General features: G+C 39.7%; 1 protein-coding gene across 3 annotated transcripts; it reads left to right on the forward strand.

Annotated features, from left to right (window-relative positions):
• Positions 1 to 2,283: 2,283 nt before the first annotated feature.
• LOC307041954 (sterile alpha motif domain-containing protein 3-like) lies at positions 2,284 to 10,916 on the forward strand. Of its 3 annotated transcripts, XM_079685571.1 has the most exons (7): positions 2,284 to 2,328; positions 3,820 to 3,859; positions 6,366 to 6,505; positions 7,003 to 7,993; positions 8,191 to 8,343; positions 8,675 to 8,764; positions 9,323 to 10,916. In XM_079685571.1, the coding sequence occupies exons 4-7, from the start codon at positions 7,010 to 7,012 to the stop codon at positions 9,626 to 9,628; spliced, it is 1,533 nt and encodes a 510-aa protein (XP_079541697.1). In that variant the 5' UTR covers positions 2,284 to 2,328; positions 3,820 to 3,859; positions 6,366 to 6,505; positions 7,003 to 7,009; the 3' UTR covers positions 9,629 to 10,916. The 3 variants fall into 3 exon arrangements, with proteins under 3 accessions (XP_079541697.1, XP_079541696.1, XP_079541698.1); XM_079685570.1 differs by lacking the exon at positions 2,284 to 2,328 and having other exon boundaries at positions 3,355 to 3,859; XM_079685572.1 differs by lacking the exon at positions 2,284 to 2,328 and having other exon boundaries at positions 3,358 to 3,859; positions 7,003 to 7,135; positions 9,323 to 10,864.
• The last annotated feature ends 6,186 nt before the right edge of the window (positions 10,917 to 17,102 follow it).

Consider the following 17,102-nt stretch of genomic DNA (forward strand, 5'->3'; position numbering starts at 1 on the left):
ATAAAGCGTGCGCACGAGTTAATAAAGCGTGCGCACGAGTTACTAAAGCGTGGTCTCGTTTTGTGCGTGTGTGTGCGTGCGTGTGTGTGGGGGGGCGGGCGGGCATTTGTTTATGATAGTATCGTTCGTTCCGGTTCACTCCGGCAGGACTATCACATCGAGATTAAGATTAAACGACTTTCTTTCACTTGGGAATACACATATAACTATGGAGAACCAGATTCGTGGTAATTTGAAAACAAATGCCGATGGTGTCGGACACACACAAACACACCGAACACGCACACAGAGTGGAGCTGAGTACACACACACACACACACACACACACACACACACACACACACACACACACACACACACACACACACACACACACACACGCACACACACACACCCATCATGCGCCCCGGTGACAGGACATCTCCTTCATAAAACGAGGGGGAATACTCTGGTAGTTCGATGTGTGTATAGGTGTGTGTGGTTAAACGTAGCAGACTCGATCTCTATTCAGCTGTTCTAATGAAGGGAAACGCAGTGAAGTAAACAGTATAAGGCACAGCTCTTTGCAGCTGGTGCTGCTCTTCTCAGATTCTACTGAGTTACACATTACTGCCTCCCGTGCCCTGTACGACAAAGCCAGTTCAACAGACCCTGGATATGTTCGATTTACCCGGCTTAATAACCCTAACTAACGCGATGTCGCTAAGCGGTCCTCCGAAGCTGGTTATCAACTCAGTAAATCAACCAGGGTTTCTCTGACCGGCTGAGAGCACATTCACGTGAAAGGGACGGGGTTAGCAACATTTGACCAATCAAAAACATGGAGATGCGTGCTGACAGCGCAGCGTCATACTTCATGAATGAATAGTGTACATTTAGCAAATCCTGCTTCGTAGTACAGGCCACTAGTGCCGCAGAGATTTCATAAAGTGAAGGAGGTTTTCCTTCTATAAAACAGCTGTGGGCAGCAGATACTGTGAGTCACGGACAGGAATCCCTCAATTTAAATAAAACGAGGCCAAGCTTTATTAACTCGTGCGCACGCTTTATTAACTCGTGCGAACGAGAAAGTAAAAGGTGGCCACGTTTTATATATTTTTCTCTCAATTAACCCTCCAGGGCTCCGTATGATGCTATTAATTTGTTGTTACTGGCGAGTCTGTGACTTCCTATTCCTCTACATGTTAATTACAATCTTAAGCTTAGCAGTGGATAGCATGAAACCAAACAAATTGAAACGTCACTTGGATACCACACACCCCAATGATGTGGAGAAGCCTCTCGATTTCTTCAAGAGAAAACTTCAGGAATATCATGTTCAGCAGATCCGCTTCGTTAAAAGGGCATCAGCTACATTTGATGCGCAAATTGCATTATACAAAGTGGCCTATCGTAATGCCCAATCTAAAAAAACACACACCATCGCTGAGCAGTTAATACCCCCTTGCCTATATATATGGTTTCAACTTTGATTGACTCAAAGCTATTCCCCAGTCAGACAACACTGTTGCAAGACGCATTGACGACATCTCAGAAGACATGAAAGAGCAGCTTGTTGAGAAAATAAAAGAACACCACTTTGCACGCCGGGTAGATGGGGCTACAGATAGCAACAAGGAATGTATGTGAATGGCTTATGTCAGGTACGTTGATATAGATCAGGGGTCTCCACCATGAAAAAATAAAACAAGTCGTGAGCTACTTTTACTCGTCTTTTTTTGTTTTGTTTTTGCAGTGCATTTAGCACATTTGAAAATTATTTCAGTGTTTACGAAAAGAACATTTATGCAATTTAATTATTTTAACCTGCTTTATTTGGGGTTGGACCTGAACCTGGGCAGTGGTTCTCAACCTATGGTACGCGTACCGCTGGTGGTACGCCATCTCCCGCTAGTGGTACGCGGAAGAATCTGACATATAACAAATATTTGTATTTATTATTTTCTTTTTTTTTCAATTTTTATTTAATATTTATTTAACCAGATGAAAAACATTCACTGTAAAACCCAATGTTGCTCTTTAGTTATCATGACTCATTTTTACTTGTCAATACAACACAGATTTGTGCAAAAAGTCATTTTAACTTAAAATAATTAATTGATAACGTCTCAACCACATGGAAGTTGACTCAATTAAGACCCTTTGTTATGTTAACAAGATAAATCAAGTTGAGTCTAGTTGAGTTGACAAATGCACAAAAGTTATAGACTTGTGCGTCATCACGCTGTACGCTGTGTAGCACGTTTTGCGTCCTTCCCTGCTAAGCGCGCGCATTGTTCGGTGGATGGAACAATGCCAGAGACTGAATATACATCGTATTTTAACAAGGTGAGTGTAAATGTTATATTGATAGCTTACAAGTAATATTTAAGACATGTTTTACGTTTTTTAATTGGTTACATTATCGTCCGTGTTGCCCGTTTATTGAAAACGGAACAGCAAAACTTTTGGTGAAATTCACAGTGGGAATAGCTAACAGCAGCTTAGCAGCCCGAGTTAGCTAGCTGCTAGCAAACAGCGCAGCCATTCCCTCCTGTTTGACTTGTTGATTAGTTTGTCGTCCGTGTTGCCCGTTTATTGAAAACGGAACAGCAAAACTTTTGGTGAAATTCACAGTGGGAATAGCTAACAGCAGCTTAGCAGCCCGAGTTAGCTAGCTGCTAGCAAACAGCGCAGCCATTCCCTCCTGTTTGACTTGTTGATTAGTTTGTTTCCCAGACTTTTTAATTTAAATGACCCCCTGCCCAGTTTGGTGTGCGTATTGAGAATGTCTTTTTTATTTCATTAAAAAATTGTGTTCTTCAAACTTTTAATTGCTATAGTTAAAATGAGTTGCACGTGCACTAAATAGGCTATGAGTAAACCATGGTGGAGAATTTTTCGGACAACAGTTAATAGGATGCGTTTAATTTTTACTTATTATACACATATATATATACACATATATTTGTGTGTGTAGTTTTTTTCACATGCTGTTGCAATTGGTTGCAACAACTAGTAACGTTAGAAAAACTACAACACCACACCGGATCTAGCTAGACTGGAAACAAGACAATAGGCACGCGGTTTGGCAGCCGGCCAATAGTAGTAGGCTAACGTTACGGTTCGAGTGAGTGGCGAGCGCTATACGACGAAATGGATGATAAAAAGATTCAGAGAAATGGCCCGCCTTGCACGCAAGTACTTAGCAGCACCGGCAACATCACTACCTTCTGAGAGGTTGTTTTCAGTGTCTGGGCATGTTGTGCAAAAGAAGCGAGCTTCACTGTTGTCTGAAAATGTCAACAGGCTTGTCTGTTTGAGTAGCTGGCTGAAAGCAAAGAAGTTGTAGGCTTAGGTAAGCCTACAACTTCTTTGCTTTCAGCTTTCAGTTTTATTGGTTACCTAACTGTTACTGTTCATTGTTTCTGAAATACGTTTTCTGACTGCTATGTTCACAGCAAACTTTAGAAAAAGGAAATATTAAGCCATGGTTTAACTTTATAATTGTATTTTGTACTGCCCTGTTTGCATGTTGCTTCTAATAAAAGAAACATGTGCATAAAGCAAGCCAATCCACTTTTCCATGTTCATAAGAGCATTAAAATGAAAAAAAATAATGGGACAAAAATAAATCAAGGGACATTTAGAATAGATAAAATTGTGTGATTAATTGCGATTAATTGTGAGTTAACTATGACATTCATGCGATTAATCGCGATTAAATATTTTAATCGTTTGACAGCACTAATATATATAGCTTTGAGGAAAATATAACATGCTTATTAAACTACCATGTAATATCTCTGTCCTAATTCTTTCTTACTTTTCTTTTTCCAGGTGTACATGATCAAGATCCAAACGTGAATGCGGTGGATTTGTAAGTTTTGTACCTATTACTCAGGAAATCGCAAAAGAATAATTGAACATTATAGAGCCATTCATGGACATCATGGAAGAAATTGCCCTTTGCCCTGTATCTACAGTGACTGTCCGCTAGTTTTCCGATCACAGGAATCCCTTAATAAGCATTTAAGAGAACATGGACTTTCACATCATGGACCTGTTGGAGGGTTAAACCTTAAAATTAACTGTCAATTGTGTGACTTCAATTATCCAGTGACTATAAAACAGTACTTTGGTCATCTTGGGAAACATCTTAGAAACAAAGAGACAGTTACCTGCCCTTTTAATCACTGTTCTCACGAAACAAGAAATTACACTACCTGTACTTCGCATAAAAGTCGTTTTCACAACAATGCCACACTACAAGACTTGAAATCTGAGCTTATTACTCAAACACATTTAGGCGTGGAACTTGTGGCTGATCAAGTGGTTTCAGATGTCAGTGATGCAGAATGTTCTGAGGATGAGATTGTAAATGAGCAGGAGGATACCTCTGATAAAGTTCAAGCAAGACTTGCGTCTTTACTTCTGCGATTGGAAACTGTTTTACATGTCTCAAAGACTGCAGTTCAGCAAATAGTTACAGAATTTAGGGATACTGGTGTTTTATTGAGTGAGGTAAACAAAAATACTCTTGATAAAGCATTAAGGCAGAATGGATGTACCATTGATGAAAACACTATAAATTTAGTAAAGGATACCTTGTGCCAGGCAAATCATTTTAGCTGTCTTTCAGAGGGTGGGTCTTTGTCAACTGACAAAAGGAGGTCATCTTTTTTCAAAGAAAACTTCAGTTTAATCAACCCAGTTGAATATGTTTTAGATTTTTCATCAAAAAAAACATTTGTTTATGTGCCAATCTTGCGTGTTCTTCAAGCGTTATTGAATAGGGGTGATGTAATTGACAGAGTTTTGGAAGAAAACCGAAAATCACCATCTGGCCAGTATAAGTCTTTTTTTGATGCATCGTACTGTAAAGAAAATCCACTTGTTAATGGTGAAGATCTAAGTATTTCTTTGGGCTTGTATATTGATGACTTTGAGATCTGTAACCCTTTAGGCACCTCAAGAAAGAAACATAAGCTGTGTGCAATCTATTGGATAATTGGCAATTTGCCTGTAAGAGACAGATCATCATTGTCTACTATATATCTGGCTGCCCTATGCAAAAGTCAAGATATTAAAACATTTGGTTATGGTCCAATTGTTCAACCACTGCTGAGAGACCTACAGTTGCTTGAAAAGGAAGGAATTTACATCGACAGGTTAGGAACCAGTGTCAGAGGCACAGTGCTATACATTTCATCAGATAATTTGGGGGCACATTCATTTGCTGGCTTTCAGGAGTCCTTTAATGTGGACAAGTTTTGCAGATTTTGCCTTGCAAGTCGAAAAGATATTCAAACTTGTTCTGTAAGAAGTGGGTCATTTGTATTGAGAACGATAGAGTCACATAACCTGAACCTGTCTGAGCTTAAAGAAAACACAAATTTGAAAAGTGTAAATGGTGTAAAACGTGAATGTGTTCTAAATGAACTACAATACTTTCATTGTATAACAGGGTTTCCACCTGACTTTTTGCACGACCTATTTGAAGGCATTGTACCCTTTGAGCTGTGTTTGTGTTTGAAAAAATTCATTGACAGGAAATATTTCACATTAGATAATTTAAATACTGCCATACAGTACTTCCCTTATACGTACTCTGACAAAACCAATTGTCCTCAAAACATTTCTGTAAATTTTCATTTGTCTGGAACCATAGGAGGAAATGGCCACGAGAATTGGACTCTGTTAAGGTTGTTGCCATTAATTATTGGTGATGATGTCCCTGAAAATGATGATGCATGGTCTCTGATTCTGGAACTGAAAGACATTGTTGAAATCTTGGCATCGTCCTCTTTTACAGATGAAAGCATCTGTTACCTAGAAGCAAAGATCTTTGAACATAGGAAACTTTTAACAGATGTATTTCCTGATGTGAAACTCAAACCCAAACATCATTTTCTAGAGCATTATCCCCATCTGATTCGTTGCTTTGGACCTGTGGTTGACTTCTGGACATTTCGCTTCGAAGCAAAACACAGTTTTTTCAAGAAAGCTGTTCGTGATATTAATAACTTCAAGAACATTGTGTTGTCTCTGGCCAACAGACACCAGCTTATGTTGGCATACCATTTTGACATGCCTTGCCTGTTCAAGCCAGCAGTAGAAGTAGAGAGGACAACACACAATTCCCTTGAAAATGTGCCCCTCCCAGTCAAACTAGCTATTCAGCACAAATTCAGTCATCTGACCACTATATCACTTGCCACAACAGCCTTAATACATGGAACAAAATATGTAAAGGGAATGTTCATATCATTTGGAAGCACAAGTGGACTCCCTGATTTCTGCCAAGTCCTGTACATTGTGATAGTGGACAACAAGGCATTCGTTGTTCTTCAACCTTTCTCTGGTTGTTACCTGGACCACTATAGATGTTATGAAGTTTGCAGTGCTGAGGATTCCCAACTGGTTGTGGTCGACCCTGCAGAGCTGAACCACTACGTCCCCCTGACAGCCTACGTGGTGCAAGGCAGACTCCTGATTTCTCCCAAGGCATTCCTGCTACACTGAGGTAATCCTTTTGCTTATTTTCAGGATAATTTAAGTAATAATAATTGTCTTATAGGCCTTAGTTTCATTAACAACTCTACCTTATGTTCTATACTTTTATATAGTTCATTATTTTACTACCATTGTTTTTAAATAATAAAAAATAACCTTCTTTACATCTTAACAGGGTTTAAACAAAATCTTAAATTGATAGTCTACGGCAAGGCCACAACGCCTTGCATTGCACTCTCCTACAGCAAAACCCCATACTTAGTTGACTGAAGCCCCGTCCTTTTCCCATCTACACTAAATCTCTTCACCGAAAATAGCAGATCTACAAGCTCACAACATGTCAGACATAGTGAGCTTGTAGATCTGTAATTTACACAGAATGTTCCCAATATTGGGATATAGGCCTCATGTGGTTAAATTACTTACTAGGTCGGGGTTCTACTATGACATGTGATCATTACTTTGCCTTGTTTATAAGAAAATGTATATTTGTTTTGTTCTTTTTAGATTCACCATGTTGCTGCGTGTCATCCTAACCGAAGAGGACATTCGGAGGGTCACCATTGAGAACATGCCCGACACGGTTGATGACCTGCACTTGATCCTCAAAAACAAGCTTGGATTGGAAGGAGTTTTGAGGGTACAATTTCAAGATCCAATGTTCAATAACGAGCTTTGCAACTTGAGTAACATGTCAGATCTCCCTAAAGATAAAGTGACTTTAAAAGTGTACAGTCATCCTCTTGAAGAACTCCAAGTTCATACAGAAGAACTTTATTATCATACAGACTCAACGTTGGACACTGCAAGCTTAACCACAACCCCTGAGTCGAGCCCCAGTCGAGTCCAGTCCACCTGCAGTCGTCACCTGCCTCAGTCATTTCAGATCCCTACTTTTGCGTTTGATACAGAGCTAAGGTTAAGGGAAGGAAATGAAGCCTTCCAGAAGGATGGAACCCTTCTTGATATCTCCAAATGCATGAAATCAGACATTTTGGAAAAAATAGCAGAAGCGGTTTATGCCTATAGCCCATACCCACAACATGAGGAATATGCTTTGGTGGCGCAAGCGCTCATCAAAAAACATCCATGTCTGAGGGAACCAGGGTCTGTCGCTGGATGGCACTGTTGGACGTTTAGTTTAAAGTTTAAAATGGGTAACTTCAGACAAAAGCTCCGAGAGGCTGGATGCCCAGAGCTCAAGATCAACTCACTCAACTCACGGTCATCCAGCACATCTGGGAAAAGAACTCTTAAGAGGGCTAGAAAATCAGAAGTCAACTTCTTGCCAGACATCCCGGAAGGAAAAACAAAACACTCCCTTGACGAAGAAAGGACAGCAATGCTCACAGAAATGAAGAAGAGGATGGTTGATTGGAAGCAAATTCAAGCGATGATGACCAGCACCTTCTCTTTGCGGAGAAAGGAAATATTAGAGGATGAGCCACCTGTGGCTGACATCAAAGATAAATGGCCAGCACTGTTCTCTGAACGTCAGGTAAAGTACTTCTCTATTTCAAATGTGATTGAGGAAGATCAGATTGGAGGCTGATTAAGAATAGAAAGATATGTTGTACACAATGGCTAATGTCTGCTGTCATGAAGATTATACAGTTATATACATACAGTATATCAGTGATATTGAATTTACAGCCAATCCCTCGGCTTGTTCTTTGCTTCTTTTATGCCTACTAGATTGAAGCAGAGTTTGCTCGCCTCACCACTGTTGACCTGAAAGGCTGCCTCTTCGCTGGTCTTGACAAGTATCTGCAGAGGTTCATTGATATCTACAAAGCCAAGCCTGGTGTGGTGGAGCTGAAGAAGCTGTTGACAACACTGGATAGTGATGTAAGTATGCTTACGTGATATTTTACACTGTTTTTCTGTTAAAAAAAGTTCTTATAGTAAATGTTACTATAGCGTTGGTTCAGTAACAGGCTTCTCCCAGTCCCTGTCTCTCCAGCTCTTTATAAACAGCAAATGTACTTTCACACGGGTCAATGGTGTCATCCAATTAGGAGAAAGAACCGCTTTGTCAGCTTCAATTTTATAGTTTTCCAATTTTGTCTGCAGCTCTCACTCACACACACACTTATCATTTATTTACTGTTAAATACTCTATTCTGATGTTATCTGACTGAAGCTGTTCCATTGGTTGTGTATTGTCTATTATTTTTAGTGTTCCAACCAATGGAAAAGGACCGTTGTGTTGATGGGGATCCCCCACTACCTCAAAGAGGTTTCGTCCAACTTTTACAAGAAAGTTCAGGTATATTTTATTTTATATTTATATTTTCCGTCAGTGCAGATCAGGCCCCCATTCTTACCCTTACTTGTACGTATCCTGTATTTTAGGACCTAAACAGTGGGTTGGGACCAATCATGAGTAAAAGGCCCTTTCTTTGTTTCCAATTTTCCTCAAAATATTTACTTCATTTTTGAGCGCTAACCGCTCCAACATGTGGCTTTGTGTGTATGTCCGTACCAGCATGGCCTCGATGGCAGTGTCCAAGCTTAGGAGTATAAATGAACTCATCGAAAGCACCGCTCATTTCACACTGGGTGGGATTTTTTTTTTTTTTTTTTTAATAAAGCCCTTAAAAAATTTGGTTTTTAAGTACTCAACAGCTCATACTCTTTTTTTTTTTTTTTTTTGTGAAGTGTTGTGAGATTGTAGGTCAGCTATTTTCATTAGTTTGGGTCCCCGGGAGTGTGTCTTAAGATAAAAAGTTTAGGAACCACTGGTGTGTTTCATGCTTAATGCTGTTGTGGCCACAACAACAGAATCAATAAAGGTTTATTTTATCACGTTTTCCACTTTGTTTAGGCCACAGATGCTGAGGAGGACATGACAAGAGGAATGATGCTGGGCATCCTCATAGTGGCAGACGGGGATGATACTGTCAGTTTCGCAGTGGTCATCGAGGAAGAAATCATCTTTCCATCAGTCAGTGATTTTCCAACAGCTGTGTCACTGCTGATGGGTCTGCTCTACGCACTCAACATCGACTATCCCAAAGGCATAAGGTACACATTTGAAGTCATTCAGAAGGTGCTCATGGACATTGGTGGAGGCCATTGCACTGCTTTGGTTCATGGCTTGAGAAACAAACTCTTGAGGAAGACCATGTAAGCTTAAAGCAGAGTTTAAGCATTGACCCTGAACTTGATGGACATTGGAGGAGTCATGGACTGAGAAATGGACTCCCATTTAAGTTTGATTGTTGGAGAACTGCACACAGCAATATTCTGTATTGTTACATCGCTTGAGATACATACTCTTGAGGAAGCCCGTGTAAGCTTAAGGCAGAGTGTAAATATTGATACTCAAGTAGAAAATGCAAGTTCAACTGAACAAAAAAAAATGTGAACTTGGTATGAGAAATGGACTCTATATTTTGTTATTTTGGTTAGATATCCTGTAGATTGTGTACTGCATTTGACAATTTAATGACTTGTGCAGGTTTACATGCCACTTTGGAAGGGCACACACTGTGGATTTGTTGGGATATTTACACTGTGGATTTTGGGTATAGCGACACAGTGTATTTGGAACACAGTAACACACAGTGTATTTGGGACACATAACACACGGTGTGGATTTATTTGGGGGACACAGTAACACACACGGTGTGTATTTATTTGGGGGGGACAGTAACACACACGGTGTGTATTTATTTGGGGGGGACACATAACACACGGTGTGTATTTATTTGGGGGACAGTAACACACACAGTGTGGATTTGTTGCACTGAGGTTTTATCCACACTGTGTGAAACTTCAGTGTTTACTTAATCTTATTTGCGATGCATTATTTAGAATTGCACATGTTTTGATGCATTTTTTTTATTCTTTAGTTAATTGCTCTATTTGTAACTGGCTGCACATTGTTGAATGCCAACACGTTTGTTTAAGATGTCATCAAAATGAAAACTTAAATGTCGACTTAAATTTCTATAACTTGCAATGCAAAATATATTTGAGTATTGATGATTGCCTAAATAGGATGCATTAAATAATAGATAACACATCAAGTATTATGGTAGTATGATTAACTGCCCACAGTGAGATGGTAAGAAAGAACAAGGCAAGGCTATTAAAAAAAGCTTTCTGGTACAAATGTTCCATTTTGATGACATCATGTGTTGGTACTGTCTTAAAGGAGTAGTTCACCCAAAAAAGGGACTTATTTTCTATCAGTTACACACCCCATGAAGCCTTGAATTCATGGAGATTTATTTTTACTTTTGTTGGATTGGATCGTTGGATGGTTGGATTGTTGGATGATTGTCTTCTGATGCATTATTCTTGTTCCCAAAATTGTTTTTATTGAGACTCATCTGTTTTTATTAAAGATGCTTGAGTTGGATCTCAGTGTTTTTGGTTCATAAAGTTGTATCTTCAATAAAACAAGAAACATATTGGGCAGTATTTGTTGTTAAATTGTATTAGATGTCTGGGGTGAAAACTGCATTACATTTAAGCAGATAAACTCATTAGCATTGCAGTTAAATCAACCAAAAACTAAAGTAGTATTGACTTAAGGTTAAGTTATATCAACTAAAGGTATCAAGTTATATCAACTGAAGTTATCAAGTTATATCAACTAAAGGTATCAAGTTATATCAACTGAAGTTATCAAGTTATATCAACTAAAGCTATCAAGTTATATCAACTAAAGGTATCAAGTTATATCAACTGAAGTTATCAAGTTATATCAACTAAAGCTATCAATTAGTGAAGTTATATCAACTTAAGTTATCAAGTTATATCAACTAAAGGTATCAAGTGCTGAAGTTAAATTAACTAAAGTTATCAAGTTATATCAACTAAAGCTATCAAGTTAGACAAACTAAAGTTGGAGTTGAGTCCAATAGCAATATTTATTTGAGTTAACTCAATTGTCTTTGTTGTCTTGACGTAAAATTCTTTCGCAGCATGGATACGCAAATATTTAAGTTGAAACAACAAGTTGGGTCTTACAGTGTTGAGACACAATCTCATTTACAATGCTGACCTGGCCAAGAAGGCATTCAAAACAGGCTATATATGGACAAGTGCCATCAGTTTGAGGCTTGATTGAATAACATTAATTACAAAAATACTATCAAAATACTACAACGAATGAAAATAAGCTTGACATAATTGAAACTGTGGTTTGAATAAGTTCTAATAGGCTATTGTTGTTTTTAGATTTAGAAACACATTTTCTTTCAACATTTATTTCTGATGACGGACCATACTACCCGCGATTAGCGAACGTTGCAAGCAAGCTAAAGAAAGAAGAAAGCTGAATGATGTTGTGAGAGAGGTACAGAGGAGAATATTACCAGAGAAAGTGAACAAGTGAATGAGGAGGAGGACACTCATCCACCGAGCACAAGCGCAGGCTCTGCCATCAACGCAAACGTGATATGCACAGCCACAACGCTGTGATGGAGGAGAGAAGTGACTCAGGAAGAAGGCATTTGCGCAAATAATGGAGAAAAGGCTGTGACCGAGGTCAACAGCTGAAAGAGCACACACTTGTCCCTAATTGTTATCTTTTTTATTTTTTTATTTGCCACCACAGAAATGGCAATAGGAGGCTTCCATTATTATTGTGGAACTGAATTCCCAAGAGGACATTTTCTGTTACAATGTAGGTTGTTGCAGGAGGCCTACATTCAAACTTTGGTACAGGAAATGACATGTGTCAGCGAGAGAGACTGCCCTTTGTACATGTAGCTGTGTCTGACAATGAATAATGTTATTATGAATACATTTGCCTCAGAGACTGTATTTTAACATTGGTCATATGGTGGTACTTGGAGAGCCAACTATTTTCACAGGCGGTACTTGGTGTAAAAAGGTTGAGAACCACTGCTCTAAGGGTTTCTCACACACTCTAGGGGGGTCCAGGGGCGTGCTTCCCCGGGACAATTAAGTTTGAAATGTTTAAGTTAAATGCATCAATCTGGTGCGCTTTGAGCACAAAACGAATTCATAGATACTGCTCTCAACACTCATGAAAGAGAGCTGTATACTTTTCAATAATCCAAAAATCTTTAGAATATAATCACAACCAATACGAAATCATTTAAACTTGTTTATTTTATAAACTCCTCCATCTTATCTTATGTGGTCTAGTTAGCATTCTTTCTTTTTATTTATGCATATTTTAATAATCACTCCCCTTTTAAACTGCATTTTAAATTTGTGACTGTCCTATAGTAGGCCTACGCAGTGGAATGATTTGTTACTTCATCTTTTACTATATTAAATAGAAAAAGGTCTGCATTGGAAATATGTGTACATGACTAAAGAATTTTAGAACCACTGACATAACTTCGACTAAAGTTAACTATCCAAACACTCAGAGAGTCCCTTAAATCACCTGATATATAGTTATCAGCCTCTCATTCTGACAGGAGATAGCTCTCCCTCTCCTTGTTGTAAAAACAGCTTCTAATATCTGTTAGCTCTGAGCTAGCACCAGATGCTAACATCAAAGATCCCCATAACTGGTGCGCACTCTCTTCTAGCTCTCTCTCTCTAGCTCTCTCTCTCTCTCTGTTTCCCTCGCTCACAGAAGCGGTGTGCTCCTCCGTGACGATGGCGGCTTGCGTTAAGTAAATACACATTTGTCAAGTGGGGGACACAAACAGGATTTCGAAAAGTGGGGAGGACATGTCCCCCCTGTCCCCAGTGGAAATTACGCCCATGCGTGTGTGTCGTCAAGTGCAATAAATATATATGCAAGTTGCAACACACACAGTAAAACTCTCATGCCCCTCATGTGTTGTATAGGCTGGCATGAATAGGCTGTGTTCAATGGGGCTGATCTGTTATGTAGATTCTTACAGGTCAAGGTCAAACTCCTTATGAAGTGGTGAGGTGCCGCTCCACATTGCTTTTCTTCAAGACTGCAACGCTGGTCCCGCAAATCAAGCAAGAACGTGATATGGTCGATATTCATTGTGGAGGGATGGGGGGAGGAGGGGTGTTATAGATATAGAGTTGTAGTAAAAAGATAGAGTTCGCTATGATTGAGGTTTTGTTTATGCATAGGGCAGATTCTTCTAATTGTATTTCGATATTTTTGTGTGTATTTTTTACACTTTGGATTTGCTTGGAGAGCTACTTATTGAGACGTGTTGGAGACCCCTGATATAGGTGATCTACGTAGCCCCTAAAGGGACATTAAAAAAAACGGGTTAATATCTTGCGCACACGAGAAAGTATCTTGTGCGCACAAGAAACTAACCTGTTATCCCGTCTTTTTTTTGATAGTTTTTTTTAAAGTTACCGGTGCGCCAAGGAGGAAGTGGAGCACACAGGAGACAACCATTTCATAGCAGACTGTTATGTTTACGTGGGGAAATGACAGTGTATACATTATTTGAGATATAGTTCAAACTCAGACTTAATTTTATGGACACAGAGGCCAGGGGTGTAGAGCTATTTGTTTAAGCACCGGATTGGCAAAACAGGAGAGTCTGTAAACCAGTCTGCTTTGGTCTATGAATTAATGTCCGTGACTCTCGGAGTACCTGCTGCCCGCAGTTGGTTCAAAGGGAAACAAACACTCAGTACACACACACAGAGAGCGGAGCTGAGCAGAGTACAAACAGACTCACATCATGCATCCTGGTGACAGGACATCTCCTTCATAAAACGAATAAAAGGGGGAGTAATTGGGCAGTTTGATGTGTGTAGAGGTGTGTGTGTGTGTGTGTGTGTGTGTGTGTGTGTGTGTGTGTGTGTGTGTGTGTGTGTGTGTGTGTGTGTGTGTGTGTGTGTGTGTGTGTGTGTGTGTGTGTGTGTGTGTGTGTGTGTGTGTGTGTGTGTGTGTGTGTATCAAGGGCCGCTAAAGGCGGCTCGGTTCGTTGACGGCCGGCACCGCCCTTAGATGTTTATGTTTCTAAACGCCATTATTGAATTTGCGCTGACGGTCCACCGTTCCCCCGCAGCGAGGCTCCCCCCACGTTGACAGTACACTAGTAACTTTCGCAAAACAAGATCATTTCTCGTGCGCACGAGAAATTAACCTGTTATCCCGACTTTTTTTTCTCTCTCTCTCTTTTTTTTAAATTTCCCTTTAGGTGCTCTGTAATGATCTGAGCGAGGATTTTCTATTTTATAACTATGTCTTGACTGTGTGGGGATCTGCACAGATGGGGCCCGGGCTATGGCGGGAAAACGTGGAGGGCTACAGTCGCTCATCAAGTGCTGCACCAGGAGCAGTGTGGACCCCCTGCGTGATACACAGAGAGGCACTCAAGTTGATGCAAATTTGTCCGATGTTATCTAACCCCAGTCCCCCGTCAATTATATAAAAAAACGACCACTGAAAGCTCAACTTTTTTCCGCATTATGCGAGGGGATGGTCTCCGAGGACAGCCCTTCTATTTCACAGTGAGTCCCGATGGCTCTCTCGCATAAAAGTGCTGTCCAGGGTGCTAGCGCTGAAAGATGAGATCTTTCAGGAAAGGAAGGGAACATGCCAGCAAGTTTCCTCATGAAATTGGTTTGTGAAGCTACATTAATTGAATCTGCAGTTGCAGGGCAACAACACACACCTTCCACACCTGGCAGACAGGATACAATCCTCCAAACAAAAACTGGACATGTGGGGCAGGAAACTCCAACAGGGGGAAATCAACTAATTTGAGAATCTGAAGGCATTCATTGTCACCAACAAGCTGCAGAGCACAGTGTTTCCATGTATTAGAGATCACATCTCAGCTTCCAGAAATACTTCTCTGTAGATGACAGTGCCAAATAGGACTGGATTAGAGATTGCCTAACACGTTCAGCACTGCAGTAGAGGAACAATACATGGAATTACTTCAGAGTCAACCATGAGGCTGCAGTTCAAATCCAAGACCATGGCTGGGTTATGGGTTGGAGTGGAGAATGAGTACCCTCTCATTGGTCAAAGAGCTGTGGGCATACTGCTGCCTTTTGCAAAATCCTACTTGTGTGAGATAGGATTTTCTGCTGTTGCTGCCATCAAATCAGATCAAAGCTGAACATTGAGAATTAACTGAGAGAGGCTGTTTCAAAACAACAGAAGATCTGCAAGGGAAAGCAAGCACACACAAGTCACTGATATGTAGGCTATGGATGGTATGTGTGGAATAGAAATGGCATATAATTATGTTCTACCTGCAGTAGAAATGGTAGTTAATGTTGATTAATAGATTTTCTTCAAATACCTGTGAATTAACCTGAGAGAGATACCGAGGCACTCCCGCAACATCTTGCAGGAAACAGTGTCTGAGGGCATGTTCATTTAATAAACTATGAATGTTTTATATCCATGTAATGGGAAGAAACTCATCTAACTGATTATTCCAAGGGTAGTTTTCACAATAAGTAAAAACATTTTTTTGGACGGACACTATAATTTACAGTTTTTTACTATGTTCTGAATTTTCTTTAAAATAAAAAACATCTATATTGATTCTGACTCTTCTACATCCAACTCACAGGTTTATCATTACTTTGAGAAAAAATATTATTAATTTAACCCTTTTAGAAGGGAAGATATGGTCATTTGTTCTGGGAATGTCATTTTCGAGCCTGAGACCAGAAAAACAGGCTCAGGGCTAAACAGGTTAAAACATTGACTACTCAGGGAAGTAGGCCGACTAGTTTTAATAAGGCCTAATTATTTTACAGTGGAACAGGATCATCTGCAAATACAATTGCTTTAGTTCATGTTCAATCCATTATAAAATATAAAATTATTGTAGGATCTGTGTGACTTGTTATTACTAGTAGAGAAAATGTAATGTTTTTACAAGTTTATACAATTAATCTTACCAATATAGGTGGGAACCGTGTTGGGGGGGGGCTCGAAAACATTTCCAATTACCCAATTACATGGCTGAAAATGTTTGGAACCTGGGTTAATGTAGGTTTTAGTTGCATTCAAAATTCAATGGAATGTACTGTATATAAAAAGTGTGTCCTTACAGGGTGGTCCATGTAGACAATTGAACAGGTTGCTGAATCTAGATAAAGGTCAAATTGAAAAAACACTTTTTCAACCTTTACACAAGCTCCAAACTAAATGAAAATAACAGGTGGTGTGTTTACTCAGTGTTGGGAATAACGCGTTACTTTGTAACGCGTTAGTCGTTATTTTTGGCAGTGACTAGTACTCTAACGCATTATTTTTTAAATCCAGTAACTCAGTTACCGTTACTACATGGTGCGTTACTCCGTTATTTTTTATATAGTCTCGGCTTCCAGACGTTGGTGAGCGGCGCCAACAGCGAGGCGAACAGAGATGAGAACTGTACTTAAATACAGTACTTGAGTAAATGTACTTAGATACTTCTTGTGTCACATGCGGAGACGTGCTGTGGGCGTGTTTGTGTGTTTACTAACAAGACTATCATGGCGGCTGCGGAGCTCAAGTCGAGTTTCTCCGCCTGGAGATATTCTCACTATTTCACTTTTGTCGAGCACAAAGAAAATAACGTTTTAGTTAAATGTAAGTTGTGTCTTGGCGGGTCAAAGATCCTATCGACTGCCCAAAACAGCAATTCAAATCTGTTGAAACATCTGCAGAAACAACATGCTGGGACGAAGCTAGTAGCCTAGCTATGACCACA

Source organism: Notothenia rossii, assembly GCF_949606895.1.
Source record: "Notothenia rossii genome assembly, chromosome: 5".
Lineage (NCBI taxonomy): Eukaryota > Metazoa > Chordata > Actinopteri > Perciformes > Nototheniidae > Notothenia > Notothenia rossii.